This window comes from Suncus etruscus, chromosome 18, assembly GCF_024139225.1.
Source record: "Suncus etruscus isolate mSunEtr1 chromosome 18, mSunEtr1.pri.cur, whole genome shotgun sequence".
Lineage (NCBI taxonomy): Eukaryota > Metazoa > Chordata > Mammalia > Eulipotyphla > Soricidae > Suncus > Suncus etruscus.
Window position 1 is genome coordinate 24,274,453 of NC_064865.1, and position 21,483 is coordinate 24,295,935.

A 21,483-nucleotide genomic window follows, 5' to 3' on the forward strand; every position below is an offset into this window, starting at 1 on the left:
AGGTTATATGTCTTGCTGGGCCAAGTTAACAAAACAAGTGTGCCTAAGCCAGTACTAGTAACTGGGGGCAGAATGGGCAATTGGGAACTTCTCTAGAGCCTCCTGCTTATCACATCTGTTATGTTAGCCAGCAAGCCTGCCATGTCTTTGAAATGGAGGCATAAGCTTGGCTTCTTTGCAGGAGACTTTTGTTAAACCACTTCATGTAGATGTTGTAGATATCCCTAGTAAACATGACCCTAGTAAACATGGTCCCTCCAAGGTGGGAATCTAACTTCGTCCTCCTTACCTTTTGTTTCTTGTATCTTTCATTCATTTGATAATATCTGTCTATTGTACTTACAAAGACAGTGATTAGCCAGATTAAGCCTATATCTTCTTGCTGTTTGGATCACATAGCTGAGACTGTCAGCTAAAGGGAGAAGCCAGTAAGGAGGATGAGAATACTGGAAAGGGAATGCAAAGCAGAAGCCTTTCTTGACTTAGAATAGAGGTCAAAGATAACTTCAGTGCACTGACATCAGAGCATACCACTGGTGCTCATATTTGAGTGCTCAATTTGTATGTTGCAGAACCAGCATCTGTGTTCTAAGAAGGGGCATTCAGGGGAGCCAGAACTACAGTACAGTACAGTCGGTAGGGCACTTGGTTACTGTGACCAAACTGTTTAATACCCAGCACCCTCTGTGATTCCCCCGAGCCCCACCAGGAGTAATTCTTGAGCTCAGAGCCAGAAGTATCCCCTGAGTGCCATGAGTTGTGACCCAAAAACCAAAGAAAAACAAAAACAAAAACCTATTCTGAATTTTGGAAAAGAAGGAGCAGAATTGAGTCTCACCCTGAGATGGGAATTGAGCATTGATGGGGATTGAACAGGGGGTGAGCATGCTACCAGGCATAAAAAAAAGTTTATTTTCCAACCCCAGGAAAGTGTTAGGTACTGGAGAGAAATGAAGCTTGTGAGGTAATCAAGAGCTCTTTAAAACCAAGTTTTGATCAGTCTTTAACTATATTACTCACTAGCTAAATTAGATGCCAAAGAAATTAATCGACAAGGGGTACCAATAGTTAGTAACTTAGAGTTACTAACCGAGAATAACTCGGTTACCAACTGAGGAAAATGTCAGCAAAAAGCACAAGTTAATCATCCAGATTCACTTCTTGAGCCAAAGAAGAAATATCAGTAGCTGAAGTATTAGCCAATATCACTAATACATTTCCTGAACTCATTTCTTCCACTCATAGAAGACCTCACATAAGAACTTCCACTTTTGTAAGGACTCTAGATGCTACTTATTTAAATGTGTTTTTGTTTTTTATATATTTATTTATTTGCCAAATAGGTGTCAATTCTTATAAAGACTTAAAATGTAGGTGCTGGACACTAGTAATTAAAATTTTTCAGTGTTTGAATTTTCCTTTAAATTTAAATTGTCACAAATTGCCCAACTATTTATGACCTTTAAAAGCTCATAATGCTGTACCCATGTGAGTAGATTTTGAAAGAAAAAATAATCAATCATACCACTCTCGAGTGACTTTAGATAGTAAAATTAACTGCAGATCAGTAGCACAGATACATGTTTGTTCTATTTTCCAGGGAAATATTCATTCACATCATGTGTCATATGTTATATTTAAGTCAAGTTGGAGTGTTACTAAAAGTTATGGCAGTTTGGGGAGTGTTTCTGAAAGTTGGAGCAGTTTGTATAACTTGCAAAAAAGATAGATTTTACTTTTTTATAGCTGTTTTTGATCATGTGATGCCATCTAGGAAGGGATTTGACCTGTTTCCTATAAGACACACCAGCTTCTGCTTTCTCTCTTTACTGTTTCTGAAGCATGCAGGAGAAAATAAAGAACAATGGAAATTTGGTAAAACAAGAGCTGAAGGAGCGAGAAATAGTGGAAACTCAAATCAACTCTGTGAAATCTTGGGTTTGGGAGACGAAGGAATATTTGGAAAATCCAACAATAGAAATAGATGCTCAACTTAAAGAACTAAAGGTATAAAACATTGTTATGCCCATAAGCACATTACCCTGCTTTTATTCTATTTCTGAGGGATATTTCCCAGGAACTCTCAGAGTAACTAGGGGTCATACCTGGTCAACTAGCTCTGTTCTTTCAGCGCTTGGACTCAGAGATTCTGAGTGTAAGAGATCACATACCATGTTGGGAATCAAACTCAGAGCCTAGAGCAAGCAATGCATTTACCTTGACTTCTGAGCTATCTTCATAGCCCCAGAAATTTGCCTGGACTTGAATAAGATACTTTCATTTATGTTCCATGAAATCATGAATTGAAAATTTTCAGAATTCTATAGTGGATATTTTGTTATTATGTATAGAACATAATTGTGTATGCTATAATATGGCCATGTTCCTTATTCACAGATTAAAGAAAAATTAAGCTCTTAAAAAATGCTTTGCACGCAGCCAATCCAGGATGGATGGTGATTTGAATCCTGACATCCCATATGGTCCCCTGAGCCTAATAGGAGTGACTTCTGAACATAGAGCCAGGAGTAACCCCTGAGAGCTGCCAGGTGTGACCTAAAAACCAAAAAAAAAAAATGCTTTGTAATTCACACCAAACCACAAATAGCTGTTCTCTGTGCCCATAAAAATTGTTATCTTTATCAGGCTCTTGAAACCTTTCTATTTCCATCTTTCCTTCAGATACTTCTCACAGAAGTCACAAATCACCGGCAGAAAATTGAGAAGATGGCTGAAGAGCAGAAGAACAAGTACCTTGATCTGAACATAATACTACCTGCTGAACTTTCCCTCCAGCTTGCTGAAGTGGCATTGGATCTAGGAACCATCCACGACCAGGTAATGGTCAATAAGTTCTTCTAGTTTCTTATAGGCTTGCTCCTCTTGTAGGAGAGGCCTTGATTCTCATGGGCATGAAAACATTCTTTTAAAAAAACATCAGCTCTATAGAGGCTGGGAGATAGAGCAGCAGAAGGTGCATGCCTGGCATGAGGGTTTGTGTCCTGGCACCACATGATTTCCTGAGCATGGCAAGGTGCAGCCCCCTAGGGCCTCAGAACAACTAAGCCTGAGACTCTCCCATTCTGCAATGCCTGTGCTTCTCTATATCCTTTGGCCCTTGTACAAAAATTAAACCTGCCATCTGAATCATTAATGGGTCCCCAGATCTCCTAAGACCACCGAGGAAATCCTAGCTCCCTCCAAGCCAATATCTATATGGTATATAATATTATCTATAATATGTAAAATATAGTATAAAAGTGTATTTATTTAGGGATCTTTCTTGTGGAAAAGTATATCAGATTATATATAATTATATACAATATATATTATATATAATTATAATAATAATATCATACAATTAAAGGTAACTTATTGCTTCCCCTCTTACAAATATTTAAAGAGGGCTTGGTAGGGCTGGAGTGATTGTACAGTGAATAGGGTATTTGCCTTTCATGCAGCTAATCTGGATTCTTCCTCAGCACCACATATGGTCCTCTGAGCTCTGCCAAGAGTAATCTCTTAGCACATTGCCATAAATAATTTCAAGCACAGCTGGATGTGACTCAAAACCAACCAACCAAACAAACAAACAAACAAAAGAGGAGCCAGAGTATTAATACAGCAGGCATGGCACTTGTCTTGCATATACTTGAACTGGGTCAAGACCCCAAGCCCATCAGGAGTGCACTTAGTGCAGAGCCAGGAATAAACCCTGAACACCACAGGGTACTACCCACAAACAAACAAAAGGAAATAAATTATTTAAAGAAACAACGCTCCCAAAAGTTTCTATGATCTATTCTGTGTGTTCAGTAGTTTTTTAAATTTCTGGAGCCAGCCTGATGTCATCCAAAAATTATAGGAACCATAAGAAGGACTATTTAAATTGGCTTAATAAAACTGATTAAAAATGAGGTGCTTTTAACAACTTAAGTTGGCGGAAATGTCTACCAGAAACAAGCTATAGAGTAAACTTTGAAGGAAGAAAGTTTTCTTTTTGTCTGGATAAATCTCATTATAATAGAATGATTTACATGCATTCTATCTTATATCAGTATTCAACTCGAAGTATGAAATCCAAAATTTACACTTTCAATAGTATTTCCTTGACACTAAAGAAATTTTTTTTAATCTCTTTACTTACTCTTCACTTATGTGGAGAAAAAAATCTATTTTACCATCTTCTCTTCAACAATTTATAAGCAAAATTATGAATAGTATCAAGCTAACTTAAACTCATTGGAAACTATAAATATTAGTTTTATTTTTATTTTTTATTTTGTGGCATATGCCTGGTGCTTCTGTCACATTGCAGGATTGGGGAATATCTGGCCTATAGGCTATAGCCCATGAAATATGGTCTGGCCCTAGTCCATGATATACCCATGTGCTTCTCATAACTGGCCTTCAACTCATATGCCTATATCATAGAGCCCACCTGCAATATGATAATCATCCAAATTGAACTTACTAAAAATGCCCCCCCCCCCCAGGGCTGGAGCAGTGGTGCAAGCGTAAAGTGTGTGCCTTGCTAGCCTAGGACAGACCAGGATTCGATCTTCCCAGTATCCCACATGGTCCCTCAAGCCAGGAGCAATTTCTGAGCGCATAGCCAGGAGTAACCCCTGAGCGTCACTGGGTGTGGCCCCAAAACCATGAAACAAATGTCCCTCACTTCTGCTTTTCACGATGTAATTGTGAAAGTAGAGTTTCCAGATCATTGAATTTAACTGAAAGGATTTTTTCTTTTCTGTGGGAAAAGGCAGAGATAAGTTTGTATGTCCTTTTTTATTTCTTGAAACAGTTTTTGTAGTTTTCTTTATATAGCTCTTTCACCTCTTTAATTTACTCCAAGGTACTTGATTTTCTGAGGCACAATTGTGAGTCAGATTGTAATTTAATGTCTTTTTTTCTCTTCCATTATTTGTGTATAGAAAAGCCATGCATTTTTACATATTATCATTTTAGCCTGCCATTTTACTATACATTTTATTGTTTCTAGAAGCTTTTTTGTGTAGTCTTTAGGATTTTTAGATGTCATGTCATTTACAAACAATGGGAGCTTCACTTCTTACTTTCCCTATGTGGATGCCCTTGCTATCATCTTCTTGCCTAATACTATAGCAAGTACTTTTAGTACTATATTGAATAGAGGCGGTGAGAGCCCAAAGGCACATGAAAAAATGTTCTTTGTTACTAATAATCAGGGAGATGCAAATAAAAACAAAATGATATATAATCTTACTCCACAGAGGCTAGAGCACATCATATCATACACACACACACACACACACACACACACACACACACAACCACAACAAGAACAGTCAGCACTGGCATGAATGCAAGGTAAAAGGTACTCTCATTCACTGCTGGTGGAAATGAAGACTAATCCAGTCTTAATGGAAAACAATATGAGCATTCTTCAGAAATAATTTGAGCTTCTATATGAACCAGCATTACCATTTCTAGGGATATACATTCAAGAACATAATACAAAATGCCCTCTGAATTCTTATGTTCAGCACGCACTATTTACAATAACCAGAATCTGAAAACAACCTAGATGCCCAACAACAGATGAGTGGCTAAAGAAATTGCGGTATAACTACACAATGGAAAAATTAAATCATGAAATTTGCTTATAATGAATGGAAATGGAGACTCTTATGCTGAGTAAAATGAGCCAGAGGAAAAGGGTTAGACATAGAATATATAACTCATTTGTAGAAGATAAGATAAACAAGAGATAGTATGGTAATGATACCCAAAGACAATGGAGACAAAGGCAGGAGGTTCAGCCCAGGGTATAAAGCTTGTCACAAAAAAAAGTGACTGTAGTTAGAGTAGAGAAAGGTCAACTAAGACAATGATAATTGGAATTGATTAGTCTGGTCAACAGGCAAGGCACCCCTACATTAACAATAGTACAAACAACAGTGTCAAAAAGGAGAGAGAGAGAGTGAGAGAGAGACAGACAGACAGAGACAGAGACAGAGAGACAGAGAGAGAGACAGAGAGAGCCAGAGACACAGAAAAAGAAGCAAGTTTCCTGCCTTAGAGACTAGTTGGGGTGGGGAATAGAGGGTAGGAGGGAAACAGGAGACGTCAGTGTCAGGAAGGGTACACTGGTAAAGGGTGGTGTACACTTTATGACTGAAACCCAACAATGAATAATTTTGTAACCACAGTGCTTAAATAAAGCAATTAAAATAAAAATAAAATAAATGCATCGAAAGCAAAAACATATTTAGAAAGTGAAGCTCTCTGGCAGATTAGGCTTGTCACTTTTTTAGCTGTTTGCCAAAGAAAGCAATGTCATAGAAGTCCCCACCTCCTCACAGCTCTCACCATAATCGCAAATAGACGGTGTTTAGCGTCTAGTATCTAATATTAATAATGGCGATTTTGTTGTGCCTTTTTTTTTAATTTAGATCCAAAGCAAAGTAAAAGAAGTTGAGCAGAGCAAGGCAAAAAGCCAGCAATTCAACCTACAAATACAGAAGATAGCCAAAGATCTCACAGTTATTCTAACAAAGCTGAGAGCAAAGACTAATGATTTAGATCAAGCTAAAACTGACCAAAAGGTAAGAAAAAGGAGTATCAACAAAATGGGGCATTACTTAATGAATTAGGTAGTTTTGTTTGTTTAAAGTTGGAGAGAGAGAAAAAAATCTGTTATTTTCAAAAATCAAGTAAAGCAAAAAAAAAGAAAGAATCATAAACATACTTGAATAGATTACTTCCAGCAAACTTAGCTGTAATTCTACTGTAACTTTACCTTGTCCTCTTTCTTTGTATCATTGTTCAAATAATTAAAAATAAAAACTTTAAATAAAATTAAAAAAATTTAGCTGTTTTGATAGGAGCCCAGAAAGACATTACAGGGGTTAAAGCATAGCCTTTATGTGTGACTGGCTATGATCTCAAACACTGCATGGCATCCAGAGCATCACCAGCCATGATCCCAGAATTCCCTGGCATTTCTGGAGTTGTCTGGGTAATCTGTGTACTTTGAGTACCAGTTGGCTGAGAATTGCTTGTGCCTCCCCTCATAACACTTGTGAGCTCACCTAATAATAAATAAAAATTTAAATAAAAATGCATCATGCTATGTGGGTCTAAGAAGAAAGAATAGCAGATTGTTGATTTAGGAATGTAAATATGTAAAATTTAAAATGGTTCTTGGTAGTTAGTTCTGAACTCTTCTCTGCTGATGAGCTGAATGACTAACTTTTTTTGGGGTGGGGCTGGAGGAAAATGTTAACTCCCTCTCAACCTCATAAAAAATAAACACCCAAGTTACAAAACATCCTGCTCTGCCTTGTCAACTGAAGAAAGAGAAATGACCTCATTGGAGTAGAATTAGTCTCCACAGCACTGACAAAAATCATCTGTAACTTCATGCTGACCATGATCCACCTGAACTTGAATTTTGTGTGGTCTTTTGACATATTTTCATTTGGGTGGCCATATAGGTGCTAAGAGAGGAGCTGGATGGCTGTAACCTAAAACTAATGGAATTAGAGGAAGCAGTGCAGAAATTCTCAGAAGAGAATAACCAGCTGGCCAAACCACTGGCCAAAAAGCTAGAAAAAGTGATGGAACTTCACCAGCAAACCATTAGGCAGGCTGAAAACCAGACCTCTAAGCTCAATCAGGTATGTTTTTCCAGGCTTTTCCTCTCATGCTCTAAGACAGAAATGCAATGCTTTGGGGTTTTTTCTTTAAACATTTCTTTTTGTTCCATTAAAGCACTGTGATTTACACGTTTATTAATACTTGAGTATTAAACATACAATGTTTCAGCACTGATCCTAGCACCAGTGTCAACTTCCCTCCATTAATGTTCCCAGATTCTAGCCTGTACCTGACCCTCTACACTTCACCACCACCCCCTACCCCCATCCCCCATCCCTACCCCCACCCCACCCTGGCCTGCCATGCTGACTAAGCACCTGTGTTGAGTTTGGTTGTTCAAGTTTGGGTCTCATGATTTCAGTGTTATTGACTCTGTGGTTTGGACATTTAGCTCTATTATTCCTTGACAACCTCAATGTACCTGATTCTCCTTGATCCCTGTCCTCCCTCTTTTCTTATCTGTCTTTTATCCCATCACCCAACTTAATTTATTTCCTCTTCCGCCCTATAATCTGGAATCAGGGGTGATCTAGGATTGCATTCCCTATGATTGAATTGCATAAGCCATTGCATTTATCATCCAGTTATTCTAAGTTAAGTGCCTCTATATAAGTGATATTATTCTGTGTCTATCCTTTCTTCTGGCTTATTTAATAATTATTCAATGGTCATTTAACATGATCCTACAATTCCTTTTTATCTTTTTCTAAAAATCATTTAAAAAGAGCATTGACAATAGTGAGGTAATTTTCACATAGCTAGCTTCATATTATATTTGTGCTCTTGATTTTATGCATATCATATTGCAAATCCTTTGACAAAGGTAATCAGAGCTGAACTTTGATGTGAATATTTGTAAACTGGAGAAGTATTGGGTAACAAGAATATAAGTTCGTTCATAAATGTGTTTTATAAATCAATTTAAGGTGAATTCAGATATCTCAAAGAGATTTTTTGTTTTTGATTTTTGGGGCCACACCTGACAGCATTTGCTCCTGGTAGGCTTGGGAGACCATATGAGATGCCACAGATTGAACCTGAGTCTGTCCTGGGTCATCCATGCCTTACAAATGTGCTATCACTCCGGCTCCTCAAAGAAATTTATATAATTTATACATAATATAATTATATTATAGACACTTATATAATTATACATATGATACTTATACATATGATATATATTATATAGTATAATTATACCTAATTATATATTTTATATATGATTATAAACAATTTATATAATATGTACATTTCAAGTATATGTCATTTATATTATAATGCACATTTAAAATAAGCATAATAATTACAAATTTATTATACAATATTATCTTACATTTATTTAGTAGGTTCATTTTTCACATTTTCCATAACATTGAGTAGGACTGAAACTTCAAAGTAATTTTTTCCTAGAAGAAACAGGTTAAACTAGTATATAGCAACAAGTAAATTATAATATTTTCATATAATCCCCAACGTTTTACCTAGTAAGGGTAGAGCATAGTTTGAGAAAGTGTTAGAGTGAGCAGTGATTAGGAGAATAGAGAATTTTAAAACACATACTATTCAAGCTGATTTAGGACTTATATTTGATTCTAAAGTCACTGAAAGTTCTTAATTGTGTTCACTTTTCATGATACTTTAAAAAATATTACAGATTTTTTTAGTATAGCAGGTAGAGCACTTGTCTCACAAGAATTCAGCCTGGTTCAATTCCTGGCATCCCATATGCTCCCTCAAACACTGCTGCAGAAAATTTCTGACTGCAAAGCCAAGAGTAACTCATGAGCATCAGTGGGTATGGTTCAAAAACTAAAACTCAAAAACTAAAACAAAGAAACTATCACAATAGCCTCTAGAATTACTGTATCCAAAGTAAGATTCTAAAATGTATTTCTGGTTCCAGTGTGAGAGGTCTGATCTGTTACCTGAACGTTCATAATTTTTCAGGCCACATCCTATTTGGAAGATTACAATGGCATGCTCAAGTTAATTTTGAAGTGGACTGAAAAAGCTAAAGTCTTAGTACATGGAAAGATTGCATGGAATTCTGCAAGCCAACTTCGGGAACAATATGTTTCACACCAGGTAACTAAAAAAAAAAATAGTTTTCACAGGATAATGAGAGAAGATGAATTAAAATGACTAGACTAACAGAAAATTTAGGGACCATGATGTGCAATTAAAAGAAAATATAATTTTAAAGATATCCCTGATGACTTGTAAGTATGTATCATGGAATTTCATATAGCCATAGTACATATCCTATTAAACATTAGATAGATAGATAATAGATAGATAGATAGATGATAGATAGATAGATAGATAGATAGATAGATAGATAGATAGATAGATAGATAGATAGATAGATAGATAGATAGATAGAGGGAGAGAGAACCACTGATTCCCTTGATATTTAATCTTCAGCCTTCCTGGTTTCTATTAATTTGTTGTTCAGCTTTTCTGAAACAATTATATGTGGAGATATGGGAGGAAACTCTTTTCTAGGCAGTCTGATATATAAGAAGATTATTGCGGGACCAGAGAAGTGACGCTAGAGGTAAGGCGTTTGCCTTGCAAGCGCTAGCCTATGGTCCCCCCATGCCAGGAGCGATTTCTGAGCATATAGCCAGGAGTAACCCCTGAGCATCAACGGGTGTGCCCCCCAAAAAAATAGAAGAAGATCATTGATTCTGGACTAATGGCCATGAGTGTTGCACATAGTGGAATGTGCTTTGGAGCAAATAATGTAGCTTGCCTGAAGGCTATGTTCTCGTTAGTCAGCAAGTGTAAATGAGAATTATAGTACAAAATTATTTTGAGGAATGAATGAGGTGGCATGGATGAGCACCACGCACACCGCAGGCAGAAGGGCCTCAGGTCCAGCTCTTAGGATGCCTTCTTAGCTAGCTGCCAGATTCTCATCTGCCCTCCCACAGGGAGTAAACCTCTGGCCTCTGAGACCCAGCCTTGCTCCTGGTCACATGGCAGTTGCATGACTTCATTTCCCCTGCAGGGCTCTCAGCCATAGCACTCAGGAAATTATTTCATCTTTTTGTATCTTGGGACCAAATTAGATTCAGCTAGAGCTAATTGCCCAATGCCTTGAGTAAAATGCAAAGTAACTTTTATGAAACTTATAAGAAAAATATCCTCAAGTAAAAATAATTAAGGGTTTCTTCTATTCTGATTTATAAACACTTACATCTTATTATGCCCCCTCTCCCACTCATTCCTTTTTCACTTGACAGGATTATGGCTTAAGCTCCTTTTCCTCTTTCTTGGATAGTTATAACGGGCTCCTAATTGTATTCCTATATTTGGTTCTTTCATTAATTCTGATTTTTTTCTTTCTTAAACAACTCCACTCTTCTGCTTGAGGGTATACTCATATAATTAATGGAAAAGATTTATGTTGCAATGGTTGGAAGCAAGGAAAGTTTATTCATCTGTTATAAGGAATTTAGAAATGCAAATTTAAAAGTATAAACATTTTAACTATCTAGTAAGTAAATCCTTAAAAAGTTATGTTTAAGAAGGCTATTAAACTCAAAAGCTAAGTAATATGGGGAAAAAACCTCTAAAAGTAGATAGTACCATGTATTATCATTTTCAAAATGATGTAAATTAGACAGAATATTGTATGCCATATGAGTAAGTATAGTAAAATTCTAAAGGAAACTTCAGTGTCAAAATAATACTTCTCAGTAAAATGTTGGCTAGGTTGCATTATATAATATTTAAAATAATCCTGGGATGAGGGGACTAGAGTGTTTGACTTGCCAATGACTGATTCAGAATTTGTCCTCAGCATCAGAGTCCCATTAGGAGTGATCTCTGAGCACAAATGCAGGAATAAGCCCTGAACACCACCAGAAGTGGTCTAATAACCAAAAATAAAATAAAATAAAATAATAAAATGATCATGGGGCCAGGGAGATAGGTATAAGGTATGGAGTACAGGCTCTGCATGCACCAACCCTGCATTCGATCCCCTCCCTGCAACACATGGTTTAACCAAGCAGCCAAGAACAATGTTAGGAGTAATCCCCAAGAATGTTCAGTGTGACCCCCCCAAAAAATTAATCCATGAAAAGTGTGATGAAGCTTTTCTATAAAATAGTGATCCTAAGGGGCCAGAGCAGTTGCAAGCGGTAGGGCATTTGCCTTGCATGCGCTAACCTAGGATAGACCATGGTTCGATCCCCTGGTTCACATATGGCCCCCAAGTCAGGAGCAATTTCTGAGCGCGTTGCCAGGAGTAACTCTTGAGTGTCACAGGGTGTGACCCCCCCCCAAAAAAAATAGTGCTCCTACACTCACTCATTTATTTCTTCAAAGAGCAATTATAAATTTATCCCCAGATTTCTTTTCCCTTCTTCCTTGACCTTTGTTGCCAACAAGATAAGGTTGCAAAAACCAGAGTAGCACTCACTGTCTATGCTGCTGCCCAAAGAGTTCTTGCACTTGGTTCTGGTGTTTGCTGAATTTCTGGGTTGGGTACTAACTAGTTATACACACTTGGCCATGGCACTGGAGAGTCCAAAAGCCAGTGGCACTGGGAATTATTGTTTCATGGCTTAGTGCAGGATCAACTTCCTTGTCTCTTGCCTTAGTCCCCAAAGTTCAGGGTTTTGTTAGACAAGGAATAAACTTCCTACTCCCACACGACATTCCCTTGCCAGTGAGTTGATAAGTAAAGAGACAGACAGGGAGTCTAATCTGGATAATTGCAATCTGATATTTAAGTGCATAGATTGGGAGACCCAGGAGAGTTTCCCACCCATACTCCTCTGAGTTTGACAGGAAGGTTAAGGGAGGTTTCTCAGGAAAACTGATTCTTAGACGTGTCCTCAAAAACACACAGCCCACCTGCAAACTGTATTTCAGACAAAAGTTTATGTTGAAATCTCAATAGTGGGCGTGAGGGGTGTCTGTTTGGTGCCCTGAAGAGCACATGCAGGTAGGAAATTAGGAGGATAGTTCGGAAGAAGCAGAGAGAGGAGAGATAAGAAGAAAATAAATCTTGCTGGAACTTGAATTTAACCCTTCAGTCATTCTGGTGGAGAGTGACAAATTTAGCCATGTACTTTCAGCCAAGTGATATGGCAGCCTGGCGAACATACTGAGGGAGGAAAGGCAATACAAGAGAGGGTTTCTGTGCCCCTGGAGAAAGGTAGAGAAAAGGAGGTGGTACTGGGAGTTTGAGAGAAGATGAAGTCTAGGAATGTTACTGAGGTAGATTTGGAGACTGGAGGGTTATTGGGGGGGGGGGGACAAATCACCAAGGATGGTTCCAAGGATGTTATGGCCATGGGTGACTGTGAGCACAGATGGACCCAAAAAGCCAGACTGCTGAGTGCTGCTTTCATTATCTCCCATAGATGACCAGGATAAATGTCTCTATAATCTTGCTTTGGGGTGTTCCTGCCTTGGGATCAAAGCTGCCTGTTGGGGAGGGGTGTTTTTTAGAGGGAAAAGGTTTGCCCAGGGCAAACTTCTGACTTAGGGATCACTTGTGATAGAGCTGAACGTAGGGGCATATGCAGTGTCAAGATCAAACCAGACTGTTAGCAAGGCACATGAGTGCTCTAAGAGCTAAACTATTTCCCTGAACCAAAACTGCCTGGCTAGTTCCCAAATAATGCAGATGATCCAATGAGAAAAGCATAGCTTTTAAAGCACTTACTTGCCTTGCACACACCTGGCCCAGGTTTGATTCGTGGCATTCCCCATATGTTACCCAACCCCCACCAGAGAATAGCCAGCTATGACTCCAAAACAAGCGAGAGAGAGAGAGAGAGAGAGAGAGAGAGAGAGAGAGAGAGAGAGCAATGCCTGCCTATGTCTAGTAAACATGAAAAGTAAAAAATTGTAAATTGATATGATCTCTGTCACCAAAGATTGTTTTTCTCTTATTAAAATTTGTTTCCGGGGATGTGATTATTGGAGTAGTTTCTTTCATTTTCTTTTTTGTTTTGTTTTGTGCCACATCCAGTGGTGCTCAGAAATTGTTATTGGTCCTGCACTCAGGAATGACTCCTAACAGTGCTCAGGGGACCCTATGGGATTCTGAGGGTCAAATTCGGGTCAACTGTGTGCAAGGTAAACCCACTGTGCTAGCACTTGGACTTCTAGTTTATTTCTTTTTTGTTGCTTGCAATATCTCCTAAGATTTATAGATTATAAATTGTTCATTAAGAGAAGCCACATGTACTTAATATTTTTCTTTTTTTTTCTATTTTATTTGAAGACAAAAATGCAAAGAATTTTTAAAAATCAAGTCACTTTAGAGTCAGTTTCCCCTCTCATATTTCTTCCTTTCCATATCACACATAATAGATGCAAGTTTGGGCCTTAACCCTCCTCTGAGCCTTAGCTGATGCTGTTTTATCAGCATGAAATATCTTTCCCTTACCATATGTTGAAGGACAAAAATATTGCTGTCAGTGCCCAGATTGGCTTCTTTCAGGAAGCTTTCTTCCCACTGGCCCCCTTTTATCTCCTCCCTGAATCTTTTTGTTTCATTCCCTTTCTTTGCAGCTCTTCCCACTATGTGGTCCTATGTCCTTTGGCATTAATATAATGTCATCCTGCATTGGCAGAGATAGTTCTTTCCTCCTGCTGTCCTAAGCAGCTTTGACCCCTCAGCATCCTAATCAAGTAATCAGGAATATTGTGGTTGGTTGGGAGGGTTCTAGTTTAATTTTTTTTTCCAATTCTGATAACAGGTACACTTAGTTCTTAGCTTGAGACCTTTAGTGCCAAATAGCATCTTGTAAGTAGAGCCGCATTCTGGGAAGTTCCGATCCTCACCAGGATGTAACTGGAGGTGTATAGAATCTCTCACTGCCCAGCACACCTCAGTACCACTTGGTCATAACAAATTTTTTTTGCCCACACTCAGTGGTGCTCAGGGCTTATTCCTGGCTCTGCACTCTTGGAGGACTCAAGAGACCACCTGGTATACCGGGATTGAACCTGGGTCAGCCATGTGCAAGGCAAATGCTCCACCCACTGTGTTACTGCTCTGGCCCCAAGTCTTGGCAAATTCTTAGCTATTACTGAACTTGAATTTCTTTGTTAAATGGGTGAAGCAGTAAGTGGGTGCCAGACCTTACTGGATGGGAGGGTGATATTTAAACATAGATCCTGCCCGAGTGCCCCTAACAGACCAGTGCCCCACATATCCTCCTTCCTTTCATCTTCACACCATACCCCATCCCCATCGATCATCCACACCTCTCAGACCAGCAGTGTCATTAATATTGACTGATCACTCTAGACCCTGCTGGAAAAATCAGAGGAAATTCATGGTGACCTGGAAGCAATGGCTGAGAAAATCCAGTACCTTGCCAGCGTGTACTACACAGAAAAACTGTCTCAGCAAGTGGCAGAACTAGGACGAGAAACCAGAGAGTTACTGCAGTTGCTGAAAACTCGCCTGCAGAGCCTCCAAGATGCTGCCAAGGTAAAAAATAAAAGAAAATAAAAAGAAAATTATGATTTCAGTTGAAAAATTGACTCTTAGGAAACAAAGAAGTGGGATCAGAGAAATAGCCCAGACGTGCTAGTGCATGCCTTATAAAACTTTTATCATAGTAATTGTTATTCCAGATGACATTTTAACAGTTATTTTCTGTGCTTTGGTTCAAAAAAAGTTACAACAAAATTCTGGATATTGGGGCCAGAAGGAAAGCACAGCAGGTAGGGTGTTTGCCTTGCACCAGGTTGACTCAGGTTCCATACCTGGAATCCCTGATGGTTCCCCAACCTGAGTCTTCCAGGAATAATTTCTGAGTGCAAAATATGAGTAAACCCTGACTCTGACTGCTCCTGGGATGGCCCCAAAACAAACAAACAAAATTCTAGACCCTATAAAATGAGATTTAAAGGGTCCAAAGAGAGAATGCCAATGGGTAAGGCATTTGCTTTTCACATAGCACCCCTGGATTAATCCCCAGCACCATATATGGTTTCCTGAGCCCTGACAGAAGTCTACCCTTAACACAGAGTAAGGAGTCAGCCCTGAGCAGCATCAGGCCTGACCCCAAGTTTCTTCTCCCACCAAACATACAAACATGGCTAGTGTTCTTTGCTTAGAGGAATAGTGCTTATCTGCCCAGTGTATTCTTATCTATAATTCTGCCCTTCAAGCATCTTTCTCCTGGCATGTATCTTGCTCTTATTTCCTAGGATATGAAAATTTTTGAAATTGAGCTTAAAAACTTACAAGCTGCTTTAGAGCAAGCTCAGACAACCCTGACTTCCCCAGAAGTAGGTCGTCTTAGTCTCAAGGAGCAACTATCTCATCGACAGGTAAGTACAAAAATGAAAAAATCTGGGGTAATGAGTGGGAACACACATTTTGAAAAAGCAATAGTACAGCAGGGGGGACACTTGCCTTGCAGGATTGTGACCTAGGATTGATCCCTGGTATCCTGTATGATACCCTGAGCTAACCAAGAGTGACTCCTGTAGCAGAGCCAGGAGTAAACCCTGAGCAATGCTGGGTGTGGCCCCCCAAAACAAACAAACAAACAAAAAAAAAACAGAGAAATCTGGCAAAGACCAGAAGGAATACATTTTTACAGGAATACAATAGTACAAACTGTAGGGCAGTAAAACTTCGTTTTACTCAAATTTCCATTCCCAGCAATGCATCACCAGGAATGATTCCTGAGCACAGAACCAGGAGTAAATTTTGAACACCCTCTGATAAGAGCTCAAAAAATACAAATATAATACAGAAGCCCGTTAGGAAAAATTATTTCTGAACTCTCTTATGGTCTTAGTAATAGATTTGGCCTACTATATATGTTTTCTGTAAAGAAAATATATACTTATATGCCATATATCTATAGAAAATGTATACATATATGGATATATACATCCCTTGGGAAATGTTTCTAACTTGGAACAGAGCTGCAATTCAGTAGATATCTCTTACCTATAAACTATGCTATAAAATACACAAGTTTTGAAATATGGGCCCACACTTTCCAGCACTTGCTGTCTGAGATGGAATCGCTCAAGCCCAAGGTCCAGGCTGTACAGCTGTGCCAGAGTGCACTGCGGATCCCCGAAGACGTGGTCACCAACCTGCCCCTCTGCCATGCAGCCCTGCACCTGCAGGAGGAGGCCAGCCGGCTGCAACACTCAGCCATCCAGCAATGCAACATCATGCAGGCAAGTGGCAGCCCCCTCAACTCAGCCCCCCCCCACATCAACAGAGCTCCCTAGCACAGCAATATCACATGAGTCATCCACTTCTTTTCTTAGCTCTGTGTGGGCTCAGCCATCACAATACACCCCCTGTTAGAGCTGACAGATTGTTGTGGTTATATAAAATATAACATAAGGGATGAAAGCCTTTTCGTTTGGATCCTCACTGTAGCCTAGGGAAAACTTGCTGTAAAAATAGCCTTGGGTGAAAACTATCTTTGAGTGAGGTTTCTTTTTCCTTCTTTCTTTTAAAAAATTTTAAGGAAAACCTATAAGGATAAAACTTCTATTCATGTATTTTTGTCTCTTACAATTAACCTGAGAATCATCTTGTCCTTGGAATATAATTTGATTGCCTGTGTTATGAAAATTCTGCTTCCTATTTCAGATTATTGATGCATGAAATGTGTTTTATTGCCTGCAAATGGCATCCCTGTAACTCAGTATTTTGCACAACAGCAGAAAAAACTAGGAAGAAATTGTACTGCTGACTTTGTCATTTCTTTTCATCTTTTCTTCTAAAATGGCATCTAGTTTTGCAAGTTTCATTAATCATAAGCAATCTGGTTAGCATTTGATATTATATTGTATCTTATTAGAGTAAATTTCCAAAGATAGAAATCATGCTTAGGAGCCAAACCAATAGATAATGGTAACCTTTGCATGTGCCCAACCTAGGTTTTATCCCAGTATCCCATATGGTTCTCCAAGCACTGCCAGGAATGATTTCTGAGTGCAGAGCCAGGAATAACCCCTGAGCACCGCTAGCTATGGCCCAAACCTATCTCCCATCCAAGATCCCGATTAATTAATCTTAAATCTTTCTGTAAATATTCTAAAGTTTTGACTGAATAAAGTAAATTTGTTTTTCTATGGTTCTGACTATTTGGAGAGAGCTGTTCAGGACAGTATAAAATAGGAAGAAAGAGGAAGTAACACTTAAATTCAAGTCACAAATAATGAGTCAAGTGGAGCCTTTGCATCATTTGAGGTCTCTCTTCCCCATTTCTAGCTTTTAAGGATACACTGGGAATTTATAGCCTGGCAGGACAGAATCACTATCTCTATCACCAATACACCAACACGATTATATCTTTTTCTATAGGAGGCTGTGGTACAGTATGAACAATATGAACAAGAAATGCAGCACCTCCAAGAACTTATAGAAGGTGCTCACAGAGAGATTGAAGAGAATCCTGCAGCCACCAGTAATATCCAGGAGTTGCAATCCCAGATTTCTCGGCATGAGGTAAGACCTAAACTCACTAGGACACTACCAACGACAGGGCCTTAACTCAAGTAGTCTATGGAACTGGTTTCCAGTAAATGAAAGATATGGGTTCCCTACCTGGCCCCTAATACATGAATTTTTGGTAGTCTCTTTTCAAGACCCAGTAGCCAGAATCTTCCTCTTAATTCCCAACCCTTCTCACATCCTGGTGATAACATAGATTCACCAGGTCCCATCAACTATCTTATTTCCCCAGAATGTGCTAAATCACAATCTCTTTCCTGCCCTGAAAGTCCCCAAGAAACTCCCATGTTCAAAGCTTTGCAACTTTGATTTCCTTGTTCATAACCTTGTTCATAACAAGGAGAAAATCATTTGCTCTTTCAAATATGGTCATTGTACACAAATCAAAACATGAGCCCTGTCTTCACTTTGTGGCTTTCAGATTGTGTCCACGAGCATCATGCCCACTTCCAAATGTGCTTCCTTCCTCAGTCCTTTGACATCTTAGGACATCCCTTTTTTATGAGGCCTGCACTCAAAGGTCATAGAGTCTGAGTGTTTGAGCTCATGGACAGGCCTCATGGACAAACACACAACAGCAGAGACTGATTTTTTTCAATCAAAAATAAGAAAATTTAAAGGACCAGGTAGAGTATTTTCTTTGTAAGAGGTCAAACTGGATTGTATCCCTGGCACTTCATATAGTCTCCCAAGCCACACCACCATGCCATTGACCTCTTACCCAATTTACTGACTCCCTTCCCCACTGAAAACCACTGTTCTGTTGTCACTGGGACTGTCTTGGTTTTGATATGGCTGCTTTTATTTTCTCTTGTAAATTAAATTATTCATACCATATTCATGCCATTCCATATTCATATCACATACATCATCATCTACTTCTTTGCCATTGGGCAGAGTTTGTTATTGTTTCCATATCTTTTCTGTTGGAAAGCATGCTGTCATAAACAGAGAGGATTTAGATCTTTTAGAATTTTTACCTTTGTACTTTTGAATAATGATTCTTAAGTTTTAAACATATTCTTTTTTTTTTCTTATTTTGGGCCACACCCAGTGATGCTCAGGGGTTACTCTTGGCTATGTGCTCAGAAATTGCTCCTGGCTTCGGGGACCATATGGGACGCTAGGGATCGAACCAAGGTCCATCCTGGATTGGTCACATGCAAGGCAAATATACTACTTTTGTCTATTGTTACAGCCCCTTAAGCATATTCGTAAACTTCTTCTAGTTGTTGATAAAATTCAGATTCTAATCTGGTATCTTTGACTTCCAATTCCTTGATTTTTTTCCCATGAACTTTTTAATGATGTCACAGCTAAAAGAAAAAGCCTAGTCACAGGGGAATCAATGATTTGTTAGAGATGGCATAGCGGGACAAGCACCCAAGTTCACTGTGCTGCCTCACCTTTCCCCTCCCCACAGTTCTCAACTTTGGTTTAGACATTGGTTCTTTCCACCATGCTGCCATACTATACTGTCCTATTCATAATGGTATTTGCCTAAGTGAGAGTCATTGTCTGCATCAGACAAACACAGGAAGGAAATGCTGAGTGGAGCATGCCTGTTTGATGATCACATGACCATTTGGAAGGTTGGTTTTTTTCCCCTGTATGTTCACTCAGTTCGTTTAGGGATGGAATTTTCATCATGGAAACTGAGCCTAGTTTTGACTGAATAAAGTTAACTCAACCCATAATAGTTGATAACTGATTCATTTGAAAGTGTTCACATATTTTTCTACATTTTTGTCTACACCAAAATTGAGAACCGTGGGGAAGGGGAGAGGTGAGGCGACACAGTGAACTGGAGTTCTTGTCCTACTGTGCCATCTTTAATAAAACATTGATTCCCCTGTGCCTTAGTTTTTCCTTTGAGTTATGACATAATCAAATATTCAAATACTACTACTACTACTACTACTACTACTACTACTACTACTACTAGCAATAGTAAAAGGTCCTGCCACTCTTAAACTCAAGAAGGGACTCAAGATACCAGCAGTTTTCCTAACTTTGGCTTGCTGCCTGCAGAGGGCGACACTGAACCTGGGACTTAACCATTGACCTTTCTGCTGATTTTTTTCTAGTCATTTTTCAGGAAGTGCCCAGGGAAAACTAAAGCTCTTCTGGGACTAAGAATTTGTGATGATTTTTTTAAATAATTATTTTATTTAAACACTATGGTTACAAAATTCTTCATGATTGAGTTTCAGTTGCAGAATGTATACCACCTTTCATCAGTGCACATTGTGAGCTCTATCTCTGCTGTGATAGATTGGCAGGCCACAACAGGCCAGAAAAGGGAACCAGGCAGATGAGGTTTACAGAAGAAGGTTCTAGAGGGCCATTGCTCCAAGCAGAAGCCAGGGGATAAGGAGGCAGGTCGGACCACCACAAGCTTACCAGTCAAACCGACTCTGGCAATGGAATCCAGAATGGAGCTTGCATCAAAGAAGCCACTGAGTTTGATGCCTCATGAAGCAGATAGTTCCAATTTAGAAATAAGGGCTACTACTCTTCATGTGCTTTCTGCAGCAGAGATCACTGCAGTCTTAGGGTATAGAGAGATGAAGGTATAAACCCAGGGTCTCAAACTCGTGGCCCACGGGCCTTTTGCAGCTCTCCATACAACATTTTGTGGCCCGAGGCCGGCCTTCAAATATCGCAATATTCGCGATTATTCGCTTACCGAATAATCGCAATAAAAATCGCATTAGTAAGAAAAAAATCGCATTAAACATTCGCATACCCCGAGCAGTTCCGTTCGGGGTATGCAAATGTTTAATGCGATTTTTTTTCTTACTAAAGCGATTTTTTATTGCGAATATTCAGTAAGCGAAATCCCTTATGCGGCCCTGCCTCACCCTGACTTTGCCTCCTGCGGCCCCCAGGTAAATTGAGTTTGAGACCCCTGGTATAAACTGTCGCAGTGTCAAAGTGAGATGTGTTCAGAAGGTTGTGGACTTGCTCATGCCACATGTCTCTCTGTGCCCAGCCAGCTGGCCCTATCTCCTGATCTATGTGTTAACTAATTATACGTAAATATTATTTCTATAGTTTCCATGTGTCAGGCACCAGACCTGATGTAGTAAGCAGTTCTTTTTGTTATTATTTTAAAGTTCCCAGTAGGTTTAATTAAGTATTGGCTGCTCTAGAAGAGAAAGCCATGACTCATAATTAAGTCACTTTAAAATTTTAAAAACATGATACATATTAGAGATTTTTATAGATGAGAATTATAGATACTCAGGAGAGTAATAAAGTTCAGTGCATATATACATGTGTATATGTATATATATTCAATGAACAGTTTTTTTTTGTTTGTTTTTGGCCCACACCAGGCAGCACACAGGGGTTACTTC

At 39.0% G+C, this 21,483-nt stretch overlaps 1 protein-coding gene across 1 annotated transcript in view; it reads left to right on the forward strand.

Moving 5' to 3' along the window:
* The window catches only part of SYNE1 (spectrin repeat containing nuclear envelope protein 1), a 578,994-nt gene that overhangs the window by 342,713 nt on the left and 214,798 nt on the right, over positions 1-21,483 (forward strand). The window contains exons 83-91 of the mRNA XM_049765309.1: positions 1,842-2,007; positions 2,683-2,838; positions 6,438-6,590; positions 7,482-7,664; positions 9,592-9,729; positions 14,927-15,112; positions 15,838-15,960; positions 16,648-16,830; positions 17,972-18,115. Of these exons, the coding sequence (XP_049621266.1) occupies positions 1,842-2,007; positions 2,683-2,838; positions 6,438-6,590; positions 7,482-7,664; positions 9,592-9,729; positions 14,927-15,112; positions 15,838-15,960; positions 16,648-16,830; positions 17,972-18,115 (1,432 nt within the window). The remainder of the gene's footprint in view (positions 1-1,841; positions 2,008-2,682; positions 2,839-6,437; positions 6,591-7,481; positions 7,665-9,591; positions 9,730-14,926; positions 15,113-15,837; positions 15,961-16,647; positions 16,831-17,971; positions 18,116-21,483) is intronic.